General features: G+C 40.4%; 1 protein-coding gene across 7 annotated transcripts in view; it reads right to left on the minus strand.

The window, feature by feature from the left end:
• The window catches only part of atp8a1 (ATPase phospholipid transporting 8A1), an 89,382-nt gene that overhangs the window by 60,323 nt on the left and 9,090 nt on the right, over window positions 1-19,969 (minus strand). For 4 of the 7 annotated variants that reach the window (XM_044040225.1, XM_044040227.1, XM_044040223.1 and 1 more), the window contains exons 2-9: window positions 17,007-17,121; window positions 10,413-10,512; window positions 9,346-9,444; window positions 5,445-5,490; window positions 5,181-5,221; window positions 2,536-2,609; window positions 881-950; window positions 648-775 (exon numbers count right to left, since the gene is read on the minus strand). In XM_044040225.1, the coding sequence (XP_043896160.1) occupies window positions 648-775; window positions 881-950; window positions 2,536-2,609; window positions 5,181-5,221; window positions 5,445-5,490; window positions 9,346-9,444; window positions 10,413-10,512; window positions 17,007-17,121 (673 nt within the window). Of the gene's footprint in view, window positions 1-647; window positions 776-880; window positions 951-2,535; window positions 2,610-3,308; window positions 3,383-5,180; window positions 5,222-5,444; window positions 5,491-9,345; window positions 9,445-10,412; window positions 10,513-17,006; window positions 17,122-19,969 lie in introns of all 7 variants that reach the window. The other 3 variants (XM_044040229.1, XM_044040226.1, XM_044040224.1) reach the window with 1 other exon arrangement.

A 19,969-nucleotide genomic window follows, 5' to 3' on the forward strand; every position in this document is an offset into this window, starting at 1 on the left:
TATGCATATATATATATATATGCATATATATATATATGCATATATACATATATATATACATATATATATACATATATATATGTATATATACATATATATGTATATGTATATATGCATACATACATACATACATACATACATACATACATACATGATTTAGACTGATTTAACTACAATTATATTGACTCCTTATTGGTAACAAAACCAACACTAATAATAACAAATAATCAACACTGCAACATTAACACAAACCAGATTTCTTAAAATTCTTATTATTTTGCTTGCATTTTAGACTGAAACAATATAATATATAATATAAATAAGCAAATCATATAGTCAAATGGTACTGGTATAAATAATGTAATATAAAACCCAAATAGAGCTCCTGGTACTAATGTTTATTCAGGTGTTTACTTGTCACAAACTGAATGGACCGCTGTAAGTTGAGAGCACTTGAACTGCATGCAGTGCAATGACCTTCGAACGAGTTCCACAATTAAGTATCATAGAAGCAGGTGCTTTCTTTTTTCCAACGGGAAGATTAAAAAATCCCTAAAATCTCATAATACACTTGACACTGGTACTGCTCCTGGCTTAAGGGCTGTTGAGATGCTGAGAGGGACAGAGAGCATTGGAACAGAGCCCACCTGTGTCCATCCAGACGGATGTTTCCAACAAACTCATAGAGATGTCTGTTAGGGCTCTCACACTCCATCCGCCCTGAGATACGGACCAGGCTGTCGATGTCCTTTATTTCTGCAGTCACTGGGAGACCCTGTTGATACAGTCACAGCTCCATTAAAGCTCTGTTTATTATTATTATTACTATTCTACATCCATTTGTGTTTTGCAAACCTGCCCAAGAAACGAAATAAATCACCTGTCTGATTTTAAGGTTCGTCTCTCCGTCCAAGTTCGATGTTTCGATGTAGCACATGCCCTGTGGTTCACTGTTGTAGAAGAAGGAATACAGACACTTTAGTATGACGACATGACAAGAGAATGCTTCTCATTCATTCAGACTACGGTCTATCTAACCTTAGGTTATTTGTAATTTTACATTATAACGATACTCACACAATGTGGTAACTCACCAGGACATATGTTACCAATTATTCTCTAAAACAAACAATCATTATGTTTATATACTAATTAAAAAAAAAGGGATAACAGCAGAACAAGAGTGTACAACGAGGACTGCAAACAAAGATGTTGGATGTGCACGCCAAACTTAAAAGTCCACTCAGGAACATTAAAGATCCTGTAAAGTAAAAAAAAAAAAGAAAATCACGTCTGACACCACAGAAATTTTGAGTATATAAATATATAAATAATATTAATGTAATTAGGTGACACGTAGAGAAACGGCATTTTGCCATTTTAGAGGTAGTCAAATGACATATTGCACATAAACAGAGGTAGTTTATCAGCAGTCCTCCACTCTCTCACCCTCTTCCTCTTTATCAACAGCACCTGCAGCCTCACGGCAGGAGCCTGCTCCTCTACACTACAAAGGCAGTAGTGTAGGAGGAGGTGCAGTGACTCACGAGTGAACGGGAGGCCGCAGTTAAAGGTTAAAGGTTTTTATATAGATACCGTGTCTGAGGAGGTGTTGAGCCTCCTGTGCATCATGAAGCCATATTTGTACGTTTTAAATAAACAATGTTCTAACATATACAATGCTTTACAAGATCTTTGAATTAGAATCAGAGTGGTGGGTAGTCTTACAGCAGAGACATATCATCTTTGTTTGCCGTCACCCCAGAGTTTAACCATATTTTGAAAAAAAAAAATTTAAAATACTGCAAACTACAGACAGAAAGTGGACAGCGAGAAGGAGTGGGGTGACATGAGCAAGCAGGCATGCCGAGCACAACAAACAGAGCAGACAAATGGGCCTCAGACAGACTCTGGGCACAGGGACAGAGAGTTAGAGCATGCTGGTGATAAAGGTGAGCTGGGCCACTGGTTAGCTACTCTTTAAAAAGAGAGTGATTTATTCATTCTGGCCAAAACACAAACGAGGCGAAGGGGAGGGAAATTCAAAGTGAAATCTGGATGCTGGAACCCAATCACAATCAATGAGAGAATTGGAATCTGCATCATTAATCTACTGTGACTGAGAAGTGAATTGAAGGAGGGGAAAAAACTGCTTCAGTACTAAAATCCAACTATTGAACAAACAAATTCCAAGATGACTTTCACCACTTCATCTTGGGATGTGGCTGCATGCATGGGGTCACGTCAAATAAAACTGTGGCGTTCAGGTGGCCACAACAAGCCATGCGAGGGCAGCAGGTGTATGAAATTAATATTACACCCTTAAAGAGACTCTCAGAGTCTTGTGATACTGCAAGTCTCCATTCACATGCAGAGTTAAACATTTACATACATGTTAAATGTTGTGACTGTGACATTATTTCAATAGCCGAAGTGTGAAGAATATCAATCGTTGTTATTTTGGTCCCAGTCACTACACACACAGCCCCTATCACTCCCACCGCTGTTTTGTTGGTAATGTCGCTGGTTCCTGACCTGGATGACAGAATGACGAGGTCAGCCGGTAGGTGATCCCCGTTTGCAGCTCTGACTACTTCGCCCACAGCCACCTGATATTAGCAATCATACGCCAGCAGGGGGCGAGATAGAGAAAGTGTGGCAGTTGTTTGCACAGGGGGAGCAAGGGAGGAGAGAATGACAGGGGAGGGTGGGATAAAGGGAGGGATGGATGGAGAGGGGAAAAAGAAATAAAAACACAGACGGACAGCAAACACATAAGGGGGAGAGAGACAACTGTTTCAGTTTTTCAGGAGATGAAAAGAGCACAATGATCAGTCCTGTGAGTATGACAGGTCATCTTTTCACAAAACCATTCAGAGAAGACACACTGCAGAGAAGTTGCTAAGTATAATAACAGTAATAATAGTGATAGTAAGTGGATTTGAACAAGGATCCATCGTAGGCTACAACACCTGATTCACAGGTCCAAATGGTTTTTGAAAAGGTGAAGGAGGTAGGTAGGTTTATGGTGTCAGTTCTAATCAAAATCCACATTAGCACTGTCCCACCTAAAGAAATGATGGCTGTTACATAAGGATTCATAGTAGCACATTGTTTTCTGTGACTTTTGTATTAACAAACATTTCCAATACAAAGTCAATTTTCCCAAAATTTGTTTTATGTTTTATTTTCCATCACCATCACTTCTTTAGCGAGAACTGATAGAGAGAGAGAGGGAGAGAGAGGGTAAGGGTAAATGAAGTGATGTCCCCCACAGTCTGGCAGCAGGACGGACTGAACTCCTATACCTGGACGACAAAATGACCGCATCCGCAGGAACGAAATCACTGCCATTTACTCTAAAAACCTCGCCCACTTCAACCTGTGAAAATAAACGGTTACTGCTGTGCACTGCTATAAAAACAGCATAAAAAACAAGGAACAATATGAGCATAATAGCAGGAGTTAAAATGGAAAGACACAGGTCAAGTACATCAAAATACTGCACACTGTGTAATACTGACGAGAGGGTGTCAAAAAAAAACAGCTGGATTGTTTTTTCCTTTCTTAATTGCAAGTGTAGCCAATCAGCGTTTACAATGCAAAAAAACTTGTCGTTTGTTATTTAATTATCTACTGTATTGCTGTAGCCACTAATGGTGACAAATGATGTAATTATTACATGATTTAAACTTTTACTTATTCAAAACAGTCACAGACATCAGTCAGTACGTTTACATTACAGCCATAGTACGACTAAGACAGGCAATCGACTTGCAGAGTATACATGCGGAGAAAATAAATTTGTTGGCCATGTACTTCTGACTCCGCCTCTGTAGGTGGTGCTGTATCTCTATAAGCTAGCGCGTATTGATTGAGTTTCCTGTTGACCTTACATGTCGTACATGTCTCTTCTTTGTCAGTCCAAAAGTGTAGCTTTTCTCCGTAGCTTTCGTTCTCCTGTCCGACTAAGTCCGACTCCTGGCCGACTAAGCGTATACATGCGCGAGTAATGGGACTATAAATCGCATCATCCAGGTACGTTAGTCTGACTAAGACTAGCTCGATTTTAGTTAGACTAACGTGTTTACATGACATTATGAAAACCGAATTATTGCCTTAGTCCAACTAAAATAGGAGTTTTAACGTGCATGTAAACACACTGACTGTCATTAGTGGTTGAGTTTCTGGAGCTAGGCTTGCAGCTGTTTTTCCAGCCAAAAATGTATTATGTCTAAAATGACAGTGTGTATATATGTGTGAATCACAGCCAAACCACCAAATTTCACAAAACAATTCAAGTGATTTAGCCTTATTCAAGATGTCATCAATGTGTAACTACTTAAAAGAGCAGAGAAATGTGGGAGAGAAGCTGCTGTTACAAAATGCATGATGATGATGTAAAAGTATGAATTATTTAAAGTGATTTTTTTTTTCTTCCTGCAGGAACTAAGTCGATCTATGATTCCAATAATGAAGCTAATACTGTGCAGCCATATCACTCCATCCTTCCTATTGTGTGCGCTTTCAGTTGCTCTAATCATCACTTAACTCCTACCATCCATCTCCTGGTTCACTTGGTTCATCTTAATGTATAATGAATTCATCACAGAAACTATATGAGTGCACTTATCAGTGTAGGAGTTGAAATGGCTGCACAGCCCCTACATCTCCCGCTTTTAATTTAATTCTTAAGAACAAAGCAAACAAGAGTGTCTTGTAATAAATCTTTTTTTTCTTGTATGCCTCATTTTTCTAAATGTAGAAAAATATACCAAACTGCTACAGTCTCCCTTTTGATGGATGATAATGTGTTAATAATTATTTAACAGCAGACATTTACCTCACTTCTGCACTGGTCTGGTGTGTTTTTCTCCACACCCGCTTGCTTTTAACTGAATTATTCCACAGTAATAACAATAAAAAAAAGCCTCATAATGAGGAAAGCGAGGAAGCTGCTCTTTGTCCTCCAGCATTGTCGTGTAATGACCGTCCGCACAAAACACTGGATTAATGAGTAGCTGGATACTTGAGGGGTCAGAGGGTGTGTATGTGTGTGTCGAGTGTAATGTGCGGGAGATTTCTCCTAATTGACGACAGAAGAACAATAATGAGTGTGAAGCATAAAATGTGAACTGGTAGAGATGACGATTCGTCGTGACACATTTGTGCAAACATACCTTCTCCCAGTGCACGATTTCCCAGGCACCGTTCCTCAATACTGTTAGTAGTGAAAGAGACAGGGAGGGTTATAATAAGACATGGAAAAGAAGAATACGAGATGGAGACAAAAGAACACTCGTTAGGAAAAGAATTTTGCCTCGTATCCATGTTGCTTTAGTCCGATTGCAATGCAGACGAATGTGTGTTTTATTAAGGTGCACATGTAATACTGCTACACTCAATAAACAAGAACACTGTGGACTTGAAATGGTTTTCAATACCTTGGCATTCCTTTTTGTTGACAACATTGTCAGCTTTATGACGTTTCTGTGTGGGGGGGGGAGAAAAAAACAAAACAAGAGTCACATCCACTGATATACACACATACGTTACTTGTGTAAAAGAGAATTTCCTCAAGTCAAAACCCCCAGAGGAGCACCGAGTGAGGACAAGTAATCATACACAGAATGTGCTGCAACACAGGAGCCTCCACTACTGATTTTATAGCAGGACTTTGACACGTTATCGCACGACTTACAGTAAGTACAGCGAGAGAGGGATATTGGCGGCTCTAAATCTGCAGTTACAAGCGGAAGAAAGATAACACCTTTGCACCGACTCAGTGCGCAGTGGTTGTTAAAACTCTCACTATGACCCCCACCTCCCGCACGCAGAGATTGCAGATTAATGGCATGTGGTACGGTATTTATCCAAAACACCCTACATGAGCATGAGATCGCGGAGATCCGGTGCAGTATCCCAAACACCAATTAAGTTGATGAGTCAAACTCCATCTGCTGATGATGGTCACAGACTACATTGTTAAAGTTAAAGATTCAATTGAGAGTGGATGGATGTTTGTGGTTTTTTTGTGGCCCTGCGATGGACTTGAGATCTGTGGAGAATAAAGTGGTAGAAGATGGATAGATAGATAGATGGATGGATGGATAAATAATTCATACCAGTTGGGAATTTTCTTTTTGCTGTTTTTGTTGTGACAGAATGTTCTGCATGGATTAACTACATCTTGACAAGAGAGAGGACAGGAAGCAAAACAGACAGTGACAGCCAAGGTTCGCTAACCCTCTCGCTCATACAGGTTGATGGTGAATATTTGACGTACATCATGTTTATACGGTCTGTTATTTTCACCTCTCATCACACGATATTTCTCCACTGCTGTGACTTTCGCTACCTGTTGCTGACTCACTAAAACAAAAATATCAGTGGGAACGGTTACGTACATATTTCTGTGTTTCGTTTTAAGCCTTTTTGAATTCAGGATGAAGTAACTGTTTACATCACTGTTGCACATATTTCATATACATTATGACCTTTAAAGACCTCGGATACTGTCTTTAAAGGTACAGTCAAGTCTTACCTCTTTGTATTTTGTACTGCATTTACCGATTAAACATGCTTTGCTATTGGGACTCTGCGAGGCCGCATCAAAATCCAGATCAGCAGTATAAAAGTCCCCTGGTGTCCTTCTTGTCTGCTACACAGTGATGCACTCAACTGTGTGACTTCAACCACTGATTGCAAGGGACAGCCTGTCAACTAGCATCACGCTGAGTAATAACGTGTTGCTGAGTCCGTCGCACTTAAACCAACCACTGTGCGGTTGTTTAAGTGAAGACACATCTACTTACATTGCTCCTTTACTTTGAGGATCTGCCTCAAATGCAGTGTACCTTGCATTAATGCACACGTGCTAATAGGAGAAGAGGGCCAGATTTATTAAGCCATCAAGCATCCCCCGTTTTAAAAGCTAAGACACATACGATACAGTACGATATGGTTCAATGCCACTTTATTCTTAGTTTACACTTCAATTGATTTTCGGCTCCATTAAAAAAAATAAACTGGAGAAAGCACTCAGATAGCGCGAACCTCTTGCCAAGGCTGTTCAGTTTCCCACAGTGTCGGTGCACTCAATCTGTGACTGGCTCGCCACCAACAATTGAATAATTTCTCCAGTGTCTCTGTAGAATTTTCTTTCTTTGGCCGTAACCTACATCCCCCCAAAACTTCTCCTTAACTTTTTAATGTATTCTGCTTACAATCAGACAGACAAAAAAATAACTCCATCATGGGTGAAGGTAATAAAACAGTTTCCCTCTCTGCTCCTCTTGCTCCTTCTGTCCTGACTGACGCAAAGGAAAAGGAGCCGTACTGTATTTAGATGATGAGTGTAATCACAGTGCAGTGGGGAGCAAGTGGCTCACAGTGGTAGGCATAAATACTGCAGTATCAGGCCTTTGTAGACTTCAGCTATAGCATGAAAAAATGAGATAACAATGTACAGCATCTGTAATGTCACCTTGATTAATTGCCTACATAGCTTTAGTATATAAATGTAAGGAGAGAGTGAGCAGTGAGCAAAGACACCCACTTGACTCCGAGTTTTGTTTTCCTGTGGTACTGGCATGAGAAATTATTTGAAATCACAGCAGTTTCTGATTCACACACATCGTAACATGTTAAAATGAGAGCTAGCTGAAAGAGAAGTGCTGCAGCAGAGACAGCCAGCAACATGGTGAGATACACATGGTGCAGTGTGTGCATGATTCATGAAGTTAGGGGTCGATGTTGACCTGGCAGCTCAAACTTGTGAGGGACAGTGCAGTGCAGGGAACAGACGTGTGCGCAGGTGACCTTCAGTAATAAAGACAGGGTCGTCATCACCCACACTCTGTTCCCATGTTTTTCCACAACAGGCTCGGAGATAAAAAAAAAAAAAAAAGTGCTGCGCTGGTCCCTTCGGCACAAGACAGAAGCTTATAGTATAGAGTAACTGTCCACTGGGACCTGTACAGAGGATCGCATTGCAGGGTCACTGCAATACAGTAGAATGCAACATTCCTTCACTTAGTTCAGACGGACTTAAAGCACATTTAAATGTGGAATAAAACACACATTAAAACGCCGTCAAACAAGAATTCGATTCATACAATCTAACAATTCAATAAAAGCAGACTAAAGGGGTTGCACATGCATCTGTATAATGGCTCAGACTTGCTTGAGGGCAGAGAGTTGCTTGCTTTGTACACGAGCATCCAGCATCTAGGTTAATTGACCAAGTGAGTACCCTGGGTGCAGAAGGCACAGCTGTGACCTCTGAAATCAGTCAGTGTGTATTGAACGCGCTTGTGTCCGACTCTATATGTGTCTATATGTCGGGGAGCGTCCTGCTGCGGTCACGTAACCGTCGCTGCCTCCTGTCTGCTCCACAGGGAACAGTTGAACACTCAGGAGGACATGCTGTACAGCAAGAGACAAAACAAAAGCCCAAGCTCTGCAGGGGGACAGTCTCCTCAAGTCACAGCAATGTATGTCACCCGAAGACTTTAAAATGGCAAATGAAATAGTTCACAAAGCATTAGCACAAGCTTTAAATTAAAGTTCATGAATGACGCAGTTACTTGACTGATGGCATGATATACAAAAGGCAAAATGGATAGAACATTTACATTTAAATATAAATTCAGAACAAAATATTACAAATGCACAGTCTTGTATAAAGTACTTGAATGTGATACTTGCGCAAAAGTACAAGTATCTTACCAGAAAATGACTTTGGTAGAAGTTAAAGTCACCTTTTAGAATATTACTTGAGTAAAAGTCTTAAAGTACCTGACATTTACTGTACTTAAGTATTAGAAGTAAAAGTATTTTAACAAAGTGAGCAATTACAATTTTGAATATGACATTTATTGTGGCTTCTTAACAATAAAAGCATAATAGGTATAGGCAAACAACTTCAAATAACATTAAAATGAACCTTCTGTCATGAATTCTCTCTCTACCTCTCTCTACCTCTCTCTACCTCTCTCTCTACCTCCCTGTTATATTTTTGAAACTTTTGGCGTCTGTGGAGCTTCTCGACTTCACACTGTAAGTATACATTTTATTAAGGAAATCTAAGAGTAAAGAGAAAAGTAAGAGTAAGTAAGTAAAAGTTGTCAGAAATATAAATAACAAAGTACAGGTATGTGAAAAGTCTACTTATGTACAGTAACAAAGTATTTGAACTATTAGTATTTGAACTAAACTTGTTTTTTAAATTGATGAAGACCATGATTTTTCAAAATGGCATGTCGAGGACTCTTAGGTAATCTTCTTTGATTGCTTTAAAAAAAAAAAAACTTTTATTGAATATCACTGAAAAAGTCATCTTACCAGATCCTCAATGACTTCCTTGACAGCAGCCACCACCAGGATGAAGAGCAGCGGCACCAGTGTGGTCCAGCGACCAGTAGGAGACACATCTGGGATTTGCTAAAAGAGACAAAACAAGGGGGGGAAATTGATTCAACTCGTTTTTACTTTTTCACTCCTGTATAGCAGAATCAATATTTTCTGGTACTCCTCCAACCCAATAATGCAGCCCAAGGCATTTGCAATTAAGGAATGGGATTGGCCCCACAACACATTAATTCTTACCTTAAATTCCTACTCTTAAATGCATATATTTGGTAGCTCATTTGTCCCAAAATGTATAAGACTGAGTCGAGATTTATAAAACTTGTTTTAATCTGCTGACTAAAACTACATAACAGAACATCAGCAGCCATTTCGACAGGTCACCGAAGATAAAATCCCTGGTGTAAGCAGTCAAATAAAGATGGCCGAGTTCCATTCAGCACAAAAAACTCTAACAAGCTAAAGTAAAATAAGATAATCTACTGAAACATAGCGTCCAGAAAAGTCTAATACCTGAGCTTTTGTCTCACATGGGATTACATTTACCTCTTTATTCAAAACTTACTATAGACATCCATATTTATAGCATTATACTGTGACAGAAAATGAGGGAGAGCAGCTCAAAGGAAACTTGAATGACATAGATCTCTTCCTCATCTGCATCGCTGTTTTATTCAAGGTCGCACAATTGACAGCGCAGGTAATGAAGATTCACAGTGGCTGCTTTTCAAAGCAGCGACTTCAAGGTCACTGGAGAGCGAGCCAGCCCTTTCCCAGTGTGGTTTTGAGTTTCAGCCTGCTCATTCATCCTTTCATTTATTCAGTCCGGTTATTTACATGCACTAATCTGCTGTCACTTCAGACCCCGCCTCTCCCACCTGCCCACATTTCCCCACCAGTGGAATTACCTTTGCATTTGTAAGTCCCTTAAAGGGAGAAACACATAATATGACATGTATTATTCATTATCAGTATATATAAAGTAACCACGTGCGTGTGTGTGTGTGTGTACGTGCACGTCGTATTAGTTGCCTACATCTTACCTGTAAGAGTGCAATGAAGAGGAAGAAGGCGTTGGCTGCCCTCCTGAACTGTGAGTAGAGGAACCGGGGAAGGAAGGTGAGGACATTATATTTAGCCGTGCTGAAGACGGATCAAGCAGCAGAGCAGGGCGGCGATGGGCAGCGATGGGAGGAGGAGGAGGACCGAGAGAAGGAAGCAGAAAAGGAACACGACGGTTAGTCATCATACAATCCACTGAACAAAAAGACTAGGAGTGGCTCAATATCACCTTTTCATGAAGTATTTACCGATACTGACACCAAGCCAATACATCATTTTACACCTTTTAAACCAGGGGGGTAAAACAAATGCCCTGCAGGTCAGAATAAAGTTAAATACCATATTTTTCCAAGGTTAGGGTTAGTAGAGTTAGGTTATACCTGTGACTAAATGTGTTGTGCCTTTGTAGATCCACTGTGATCTATAGTTGTAATGCACATGTGTAAATGGTAAACTTCGGACATAATATTGTTGAAATTGCACTTATTTTTCTCAAGACATTTAGGGTTGTTCATAATATGTTTTGAAAAAAGATACTTTATTAAATGTAAAACAAAGGGAAACATTTGGAGTCATTGTTGTTTATAGCTTATCACGCCATTATTTTACTGTTCCGGCCCACTTCAGATCAAATTGCACTCACTGTATGTGGCCCCTGAACTAAAATGAGTTTGACACCACTGTTTTAAACCATACCATAAAGAAGAAGTGAGCAGCCCACAGTATGACTCAGCTAAAATGCTGTTGCAGATTTGTATTTACATTTTTTAAGTCTGTGCAAAGTGAAGCAGATATTTGGATTGAATCCATTTTTGAATCATCTTTTATGTTATCTGATCCAGTGAGTATCGTATCGGCTTGTCCACTGCAAATATTCAAAATAATAATCCCCTTGCGCCTTTAGTGCGTCATTTCTATCAGGGTCCTTTGCTGTTGCAGACACAGGTGTGTCTGCATTTGTGTGTGTACTACTGATGAAAAGCAGAGAGAGCTAGAGAGAGAGAGACCAGTGGGCTTGGTGATCATAAAAAATCATTAGGAGGAAGAAGGGAGCTGGCAGCAGGGGAAGTAAAGAGCTCTGGCAGATATGAGCTATGCTGGCTGTGCTGCAGTGGTGTTGGGGGGGTGGGGGTTAGGTAGGTGGTGATGGTGGGAGAATGAGGCTGGTGGAGCTTCACATCCAGACCTCCAGCAGTCTGATTTACAGCTGCATTAAAGGGCCAGTCAGAACAGCCACTTTAGGAGAAGATATATGCCATGATGTATGCCAAGCCGCTGGCAGTGCATTGCTTACTCAAACGTGCACAAAAGCTGTCACATATATACAAGCGGGATTTCAGAGAGTGTAGCCTCCAACTCCTCTGCAGGGTAAAAGCATATGGAAGACAACGTTATTCCCGAAAAGGCTGAATGTTATTTGACAAGCAAACGTTTTAGCATTTTGCAGTCGACTCACATTTACAAGCACAACGACAGGTTATGGAAATGTGTAGTTTGAGTTAATTAAAATTGTGAGTTTTTACATGGCATAGTGGTCGCCATGGCCGTCCGGTACAGTGGAGCTGTCGGTGACAGTGCAAGCAAGTGAGAAAGAGAAGAAAAGCATTGTTCTGACAGTGTAATACCAGCCCGACAGTGACAGTGGTCAACAATGGACCAGTTTTGGTTCATTCAACAAAGTCTAGACAAGGGAATCATTTGAAATTGTAAGAATTAACCACTGGATTTAAACCAAGTTTGCAAAAACATGCAGACGTTCGCCGAGAGTCCCGCATTTTTTTTTATTATTACTTATGAAAGCAAATTAACTGACAGCCAGAACAGACTCGAGGTCTAATCACTTCTTATTAAGCTCAGCTGCTTTTCCTTGTGATTTTCCCTTCGCTCGATTATCAAACTGCACAACCTGAAATATCACTCACTAAACACGTTTAGTGAGTTCTTTAATTACAAGGAAGACAAGAAACTTTCCATGAGAACTTGCTTTTGGGGAACTTTGAAATTATTCAAAATAGGAAACTTCCCATGGGAATTACAGGTATTAATGAGAATTTAGTGGAACCTTTGGAAAATTTGAATAATCTATGCGGAAATAAGATAATTCTGGGATTTTAAGGTTTAATAAAAATTAATAAAATCTATGAACGCTAATGGCCACATGAGTTTCATCATTTTTGCTGCAAGCCAGAAGGGGGAGGGGCTTGAACCAGTTCTTTTAATACATCCATGGCATGTGATGGAGTAGTGCACACAGTGCATGTAGAGGATGTGGCCTTAATAGCCTGCAGAAAGTAGTTAGCACTGAGGTTAAACTGTATTTGTTTCCACCTTTGAAAGTTCCCAGGATTTGGCAACCCTAATGTTGACTCATGACTTTCTTTGTTTTGTGGTTTCCTTCTCATATATTACTGTACATAACAACTTTCAACTTAATTAATCAACTAACAACTTAACACATAACACCACACCTGTAGTTTGGCCCACTGCTGCACCCACTCCACTACAATGCAGCACAGAAAGTGGGAGAGTAAGAAAGAAAGTAACAAAACAAGGGGCACAATTAAATTTATCTTTATTCAAATAACAGATATTTTTATGTTCAGTCTAGACACCATTATTATGTCAGCTCGGTGCATGCACATTTATAAAGAGTGGCCCCACTGGGTATTAGACGGTGGTAGCACTAATGTGGAGTTACTGACTCAGTCCCTTACTCCCTGAGATACAAAGAATAGTAGGGAAGCTCTCATGCAGGTCAGGCAATAAAATACCTGGCTTTCCTTTGTCATCTCGTCTTTGAGGTGACCCCGCTGTTTCTCCTCATTCGTTTATTTTCTTCTCTCCGTCCTTCTAAACTCATGTGGGTAAAACAGTAAAGCATGCTGCGTCCTACCCTTGTCCACAGAGGCAGGGCAGAACAGAGAGCCTGTTTAACGCGCTCTTCTTAATGGATGATAATGGTTCTTACATTTCATTTCCTGGCTGTGCCCAGAGGATCAAGACAATGTGGGAGAAGGACTCTTCCTCCTCTTGCTCACAATTGTCCAGATTACAGCAATGCAGCAGTGATCGGAAGAACTGAACACTTTGTTTTAATCTTTTAATCAAATTGTCAATATACCAGTTTGTTCTGGTTTGTCTTCCAAGTTGATACTAAAATCAGTCAACAACCGCAGACAGAGTATTTAGTTTGTGTTTGTCAAGTTGTCCTTTTTCAGGCCACACCAGACATTTGTTTTTACAGTGAACCACAATTTGTGAGTGAGTGTGTTTGTAATTTATCTGATTTTTACCATTACCAAAAAATTACAAACATAAGAAATCAATCACGTTAACCCTTAATAAGACAAGCAAACAGCAAACCTGAAGGAAATCCGTTGAGGATACAGTCTGTTGTGCTTTGCTTCACTACATGCTAAACTTGCCGGAAAGCTGCAAGCAACAGATCGCAATGAATGAAATGACTGTCATGAGGACAATCGCAGTGCACACATGTCCACATGTGGACAAATACCCTTGATGAAGGTGGTTGGACCTGAAAGTTGTACAAACTAATTATCTGTTTGCTTAATATCCTTTCAAGGTGCGTCTGTACCATTGCTCACAAGTAGTAGTGCTTTCACCAGTTAAACGCAGCTCACATTAAATTATGTGCTGTGTGTCACCAGCATGATTTTGTATTGACTTATTGTCTGCCATTATAATGAGAAATTTAAATTTGCTTTAAAAAGGCAAAAAATATGATGTGGCAAATGTAAAACACCACTTAATGAAAACGCATTATTGCTAAAGTTTGGTAAAAGGCCATTTAAGTAAATGTGCATATGATTTAGTGTCCATGTGTCATGTGCATGTCAGTTGTCCCTTGTTTATCACACAACACACGTGCTTTATCAGCTTTTCACAGCAACACAAGGCTAACGTGATTTGAAAGGCCACCTCCGCAAGATAGGCCATGAACATCACAGCGAATAATCACATTTACATTACAACCACGTCGGCCGGCAAACAGTACAGCTGAATAAACAATGCACATGGAGATCCATCTACAGATAATAGAACAATCAAGGTGCCGCCCGGTGTGTTATGAGGCAGGAGTCACGTGTGTGTGTATGTGTGTCATGTGAGCACTGACGTATTCTGCAGGTCTGAAGCCGAAGAGGGAGAATAAGATCAAACGAAAGAAAGGCAGAGGTGAGCGCGTTCTGTATTCTTGTAAGATTAGATTCACCATTTATCACAGACCCGGCTGCTGTTAGTGTCTCCACAGGTCACTTTGAGACAGCAACCAATCCTGTTGAACAAATTAGATCTTGCGAGCCTGATGTAGTTTTTAATCTGTGCTGGCTGTGCTGCAGGCAATTAAACATTATACTCATATTAATTATTTATAAATTCTTTAAACAGATATGTTGTGTACAATAATTACTTCCAGGCCAGTGAACTCTGAATGTGACTAAGCTGTGACATTCTGGCTCACACGCATTGCCACACCTTGTGACAGTAGACGCCGGATAAGTGCAGAATATTTCATTTCATCAGTCTCACTTTGGTTTATCTGCCACGTTTACAACATGAGCTTTGGAAAATAAGCAGAGGTGCTCGTTCACAGCAGACGCAATTCAACCTGAAATCTGACGCAATATAACTCGAGCATCAACCATCTGGTGCTCCAAACCAACTAAAAAAAATGCTCAAATCAAGTCTTGATTGCACTGTTTCATTGGCCTGTTAATATTTTATGACCAAACTTTTAACACCAAACTTATTTTCTTACAGTTGAAAAAAACTGCAGCAACTGTACACTTCCTGTGTCCTTCATTCATCACGTCAGTACACAAAGCTGACTTCGCAAAAGGCATCGTCACAAGCATATACTTGCACGTATGGTGTATATATTCATTTATTATTACCGTTTAGTTTATAGCTTTGTAAGCACATACAATATGCATCTCAAATTGCTCATGCAGCAAGAATTCCAACAATGATATCGCTACACAGAGAATGGCCTGATGCAGAAATCCTGACCTTTAATGCTAAAAGCGCTGCAGTCCTTTCAAAGACACAACAGGATAAAGAGGTCGTACTGAGAGATCTGGACTAATGCACCTGAGGTGATACAAATCTTGAAGGTACTTATCAAATATGATATGGTTGAGGTAAGGATGCTTTTACAGCAGAAGCCTGCTGCTGAGACTTGTGGATAATAGCCCACACTGCAACCCACGGCACTGCACAACGTTTGAATATAAAGCATGTTCTAAAGTCATCTTGAGATGCTGAATTTAAAATGATCTAGAAAAGATAAAATGGAGCATGTTTTAGTGTTTATTGTTTGTAATCAGACACGTTAAAGATTAAAAAAAAATATCTAATCACCAACAACTTCTGGACTGATGTTACACAGTCAAAAGAAACAGCATTTTACATTAGCAGCTAAATCTACTGTGAATCAACTGAAAACTTGGTCGTCCTATCATTATTATTATACCTCAAATGTGGAATGATGAATGACACAGGTTACCCATGTGTGACAAGATATTCTGCAGTATTCTCCCCAAGGGTTTCACTTTATCGCCAACTACATTTTAATGAGGAGACAAGAAATTTCAAGGCACGTGGACAAAATCTAAGAGTCCAATGTGTCATTTCCTTCCTGGTCACCCCTTTGACTGCAATGAGAGTAGAGGGCATTTCAAGGAGCACAACGTCTAGCTCAATGCAAAAGGCAATGCTGTAGTCATTTGAAATTGTTTTGTGGAGGACGAAACTGTCAAGGCAGACTGAGGTGGAGGTGAACAGCCTCAGCAAGGCAAACTTTTGTTCCAAATATGCCGGTTACAAAGAGTAATGAGGCATAGTTGCAATTCTGATGAGCTTCTCTTCCCTCTAATCTTCTCCTTCCCCTATTTAAACTTCCTGTCTGATGTACAACCAGTACTACTTCTTCCAGGTTCTCTAAAATCTTGATGACCCTATTCTTACATGATGTGCTGACATGTTAGGTGGTACATAATAGTTTCCGACAAAGAGCTCCTTACTGGAAAAAAACATTTTAGTTTGACTTAACAGACAAAGTCGTATTCTTTGACCTTATCCAAACGTTTCTGCTACCACAAAATGTCACACACAACATCATGCAGACCTCAACAGACATACAACATTCTTCACACAGGGTCACACACGTTGCCCCCCTGCTTGGGTGGCACTCTAGGTTTAATCTGGTGAACCTAAATATGGACAAAACCTTTACAACAAGGGCTGCAAATCAACTGCAGACTGTGTGCATATGCATATGTGACAGTTAACCACCCAGACACTGAAAAATAATAAAAAGGACTGAAGATTCATAGTGAGTAGTTCCAGTAGAAATACCACCCATGTGGGGGGGTGTAAGGGCTAAAGTAGGGTTTGAGTTACATCATACAAGGCTTCTGCCAACACCAGAGCTTGCACCACCGGCATATCCCATTTGATTATGACCACACGTTGTGGCTCTTAATCAAACAGTTTTAACTTACAAACTTCCAGTTCACACAGCAGCACCCTGGTTTCCATAGATAAGATGTCCTTACCTGACTCGGTTGCAGCAAAACTTTGTGAACTGCGTCTGGTTGAGGTATATTAGTCGGGCATCTTCTTGGTCAGCTAAGGACGTCTTCTCTGACGTGTCCTCCGTCTTTTCGTATCCTGCAGATTTGGAGAAAAGAAGTTCAATCAGGGACAAAATGTGCACAAACAAAAGTATGTTGAAAAGCGGTTTGACCGGTTTCCGTTTTGTTGCATGTCACCATGTTAAGCTGTACTTTTATAGCCCTTTGCTCGTCTTTATGGCAATTCAAAGCTGCTTGTTGCCACTCATCCAATGTCAACCAGAGCAGGGATCATCAAATAATCATCACACGTATTTAAAGTGTTTGAATGCAACTCTGTTACAGTTATACAACAAGCCTCAATGGAAAGGGTGCAGTTCACAGTCTGATTATCTAAAACATTTAAAAGCTCACATTTCAGGGACCTCCTCTGAGAAGTTTCCAGGACAATAATTTACTGGAAATGTGTCATGATTAAAGCTGGGAATTCCCTGTAAAGAGAAAGAGAAACATCCTGCTGGCAGCAGTGGCTAGAATGTATCTGTGGGGATGAGCAGCAGCAGTGTGGAGTGAGTTAACTAAAATAAAGAGGAATTCACATACAAACCCTCAGTATTTTTGGGATAACTTTGAGAATTTTCAAGGAAGGGAATGAGTCATTTCACTGAACACAGAAAGAAAATGTGCATTCCTGCCTCTTTCTTGCCAAAAAGTAAACACCATCACAGGGATGCATCCTGTCCAGCTCTGTTACTTTGGTTGCATACATGCTTTCCATGCTGCAGAGAGAGGTGCTGTGTCATGTAAAAAGAATGTCAGGGGAATGTTGCAAATATCTCAGGACTTTGACTATAGCTTGTAGACACAGACTGCAGACTGCAGTGCAGCATGGCAAACAGGAAACACACAAAAACAAAAGACACAAAAGATTCAATCTTTTAAACAGAGTGAAGTGAACAGACTGATTAGGCATGGTCCAGTAGGATAAAAAGGGCGAATGTTAACACAGTACATGGCATAATCTCCCCACATATACACAGATAAAAAAAAAATGCAATAGAAATAGTAAGACTCTGTAAACCAGGAAACAGCAGTGCACATGAGCTAGCAGTCTCCATGAAAGGGATCACCTAGTTTATAGTCTTCGTCTATAATTTCCTGAGATTCACATTTCCTTGTCCTTCTGTTTCAATTCAAATGTCTAGATTATGCCCTTCAAGCGCACTGCCAAGAGAGCACTACTGTAAAATCCATAACTCATCAGGATACTCTCAAATTGCACGCATGTGATCAACTGGGTGCCGGATGGCCTTTCCTAACTTGCATTAGTAGGGGTGGTGTTAGGGGGTTATGAGGTGAGGTGAGGTGAGGTTAGACACAGCGCAGCATCTACAGATAAATCCTTGGAGTTTAAAAATTGAACGACTGTCCATTCTGAGGCACAGAGGGAGGGGGAGAGAGGAAAGATCAACAACAACAAAACACAGTGTCATGGGATAGTGTAACGAGAATCTCCACCGGATGCCACAGTTGCAACCTGCACCTTGACCCCCCTGCCCACAGCACTGCTCTCTTGTCATGTCAAGAGGAAACAAAGTAGAAAGCAGGCTCAGTCTTCAAAGTAACACTTTCCACTTTCTCTGCTCTTTTTTCTCTACTTCTTATTCTCACCTTACACTTTGCTCTTTGGAACTCATGTTACACAAACCTTGAAATTGCAGCTCTTGCTATTTTAATGATCTAGTCGACTTCATAAAGAGTTACTGCGTCTTCCAACCATTATCTCAAGCATCTGATAGCTTCTCTCCTTAGCATATGCTCCGGGGCTAAAATTAAAGTGCACCCTGCAGTCACTTGGTCACCGGGGAAAACATAGGCTGGCTATCCTGGTCCTGTTATGCAAGACGTCAGTATAGGGGTTTATTGGATTAGCCTGATGGCAAAAGGGTGAGTGGATCCAGGCAGCTACAGGGGATTAAACAGCGATGACTGGTGCTTAGGTAGGAAAACCTACCATACTGCTGGTGATTATGACATGTGTTATTCATAAAGGATGAAAATACTGTTTACGCCCAGTGTCCACAACATAAAATATTAAATGGAAGTTTGTTTGTTTTTTGATGTGATTTTTTGATCTTGAAAGACAAAGACAGGTGAGGTGTTTTAGAATTTGCGTTACGGCCAGTGTTTTAAGCCTGGGACACCATCGCCCTGACAGTTGCCCAAATGTCAAAAAGGTTCACATACAGTATGTGACATGTGCCATGTTTGCAAGTTGTTTACCTGCTAGGTCATTTCCATGTCCCTTCTCATATTCCGATTAGCTCGAGCTAGAGAGCCTGATTACGAGTGATCTCGCACACCAACAGATGCCAAACGTGATTCAACATGCTGAATTAGCTGTAAAGCTTTTTTACGACCGACAGGCACATGACCAACGGGGATGGAGCCATGAAAGAAACGTCAGCCAAAGAGAAAACAAAATCTTGATAAAGCTTGAGTAATCAAGGGATAAGTGTCTGCAATGACAAAGAGAAAACAGGGGACAGATTGCAGCATCAATGCTATGTGGAATAACAGGCCAGAGGAGCAGGCTAAGCAGCTGTGACTGATGTTGCGTCTCTGTGTTGAGAGTGAGCCCTCGCAGCAGGAGAGACTTGATGCTGGGGTAGGCCAGGTGCTGCAATGCACCAGTTGAAGCTACTAATGCTACTGCTGAACTTGGTCCTGTGTCGCTCCCTGCTTTGCCAGGTTTGATCCGATGACAAAAGAAAATGTATAAACCATACTGCTCTGTGGTTCAACACACAATATCCTGGCAGGGTATAGAAATATTTCATATCCAAATAGATGAATATTTTTTCTCCAACTCTAGTTTAATGTATCAATAACATTTGAGAGATAATTGGTTTACTACTGAAAATGGGAAGACAATAACTGTGACA

This window comes from Solea senegalensis, linkage group LG12, assembly GCF_019176455.1.
Source record: "Solea senegalensis isolate Sse05_10M linkage group LG12, IFAPA_SoseM_1, whole genome shotgun sequence".
NCBI lineage: Eukaryota > Metazoa > Chordata > Actinopteri > Pleuronectiformes > Soleidae > Solea > Solea senegalensis.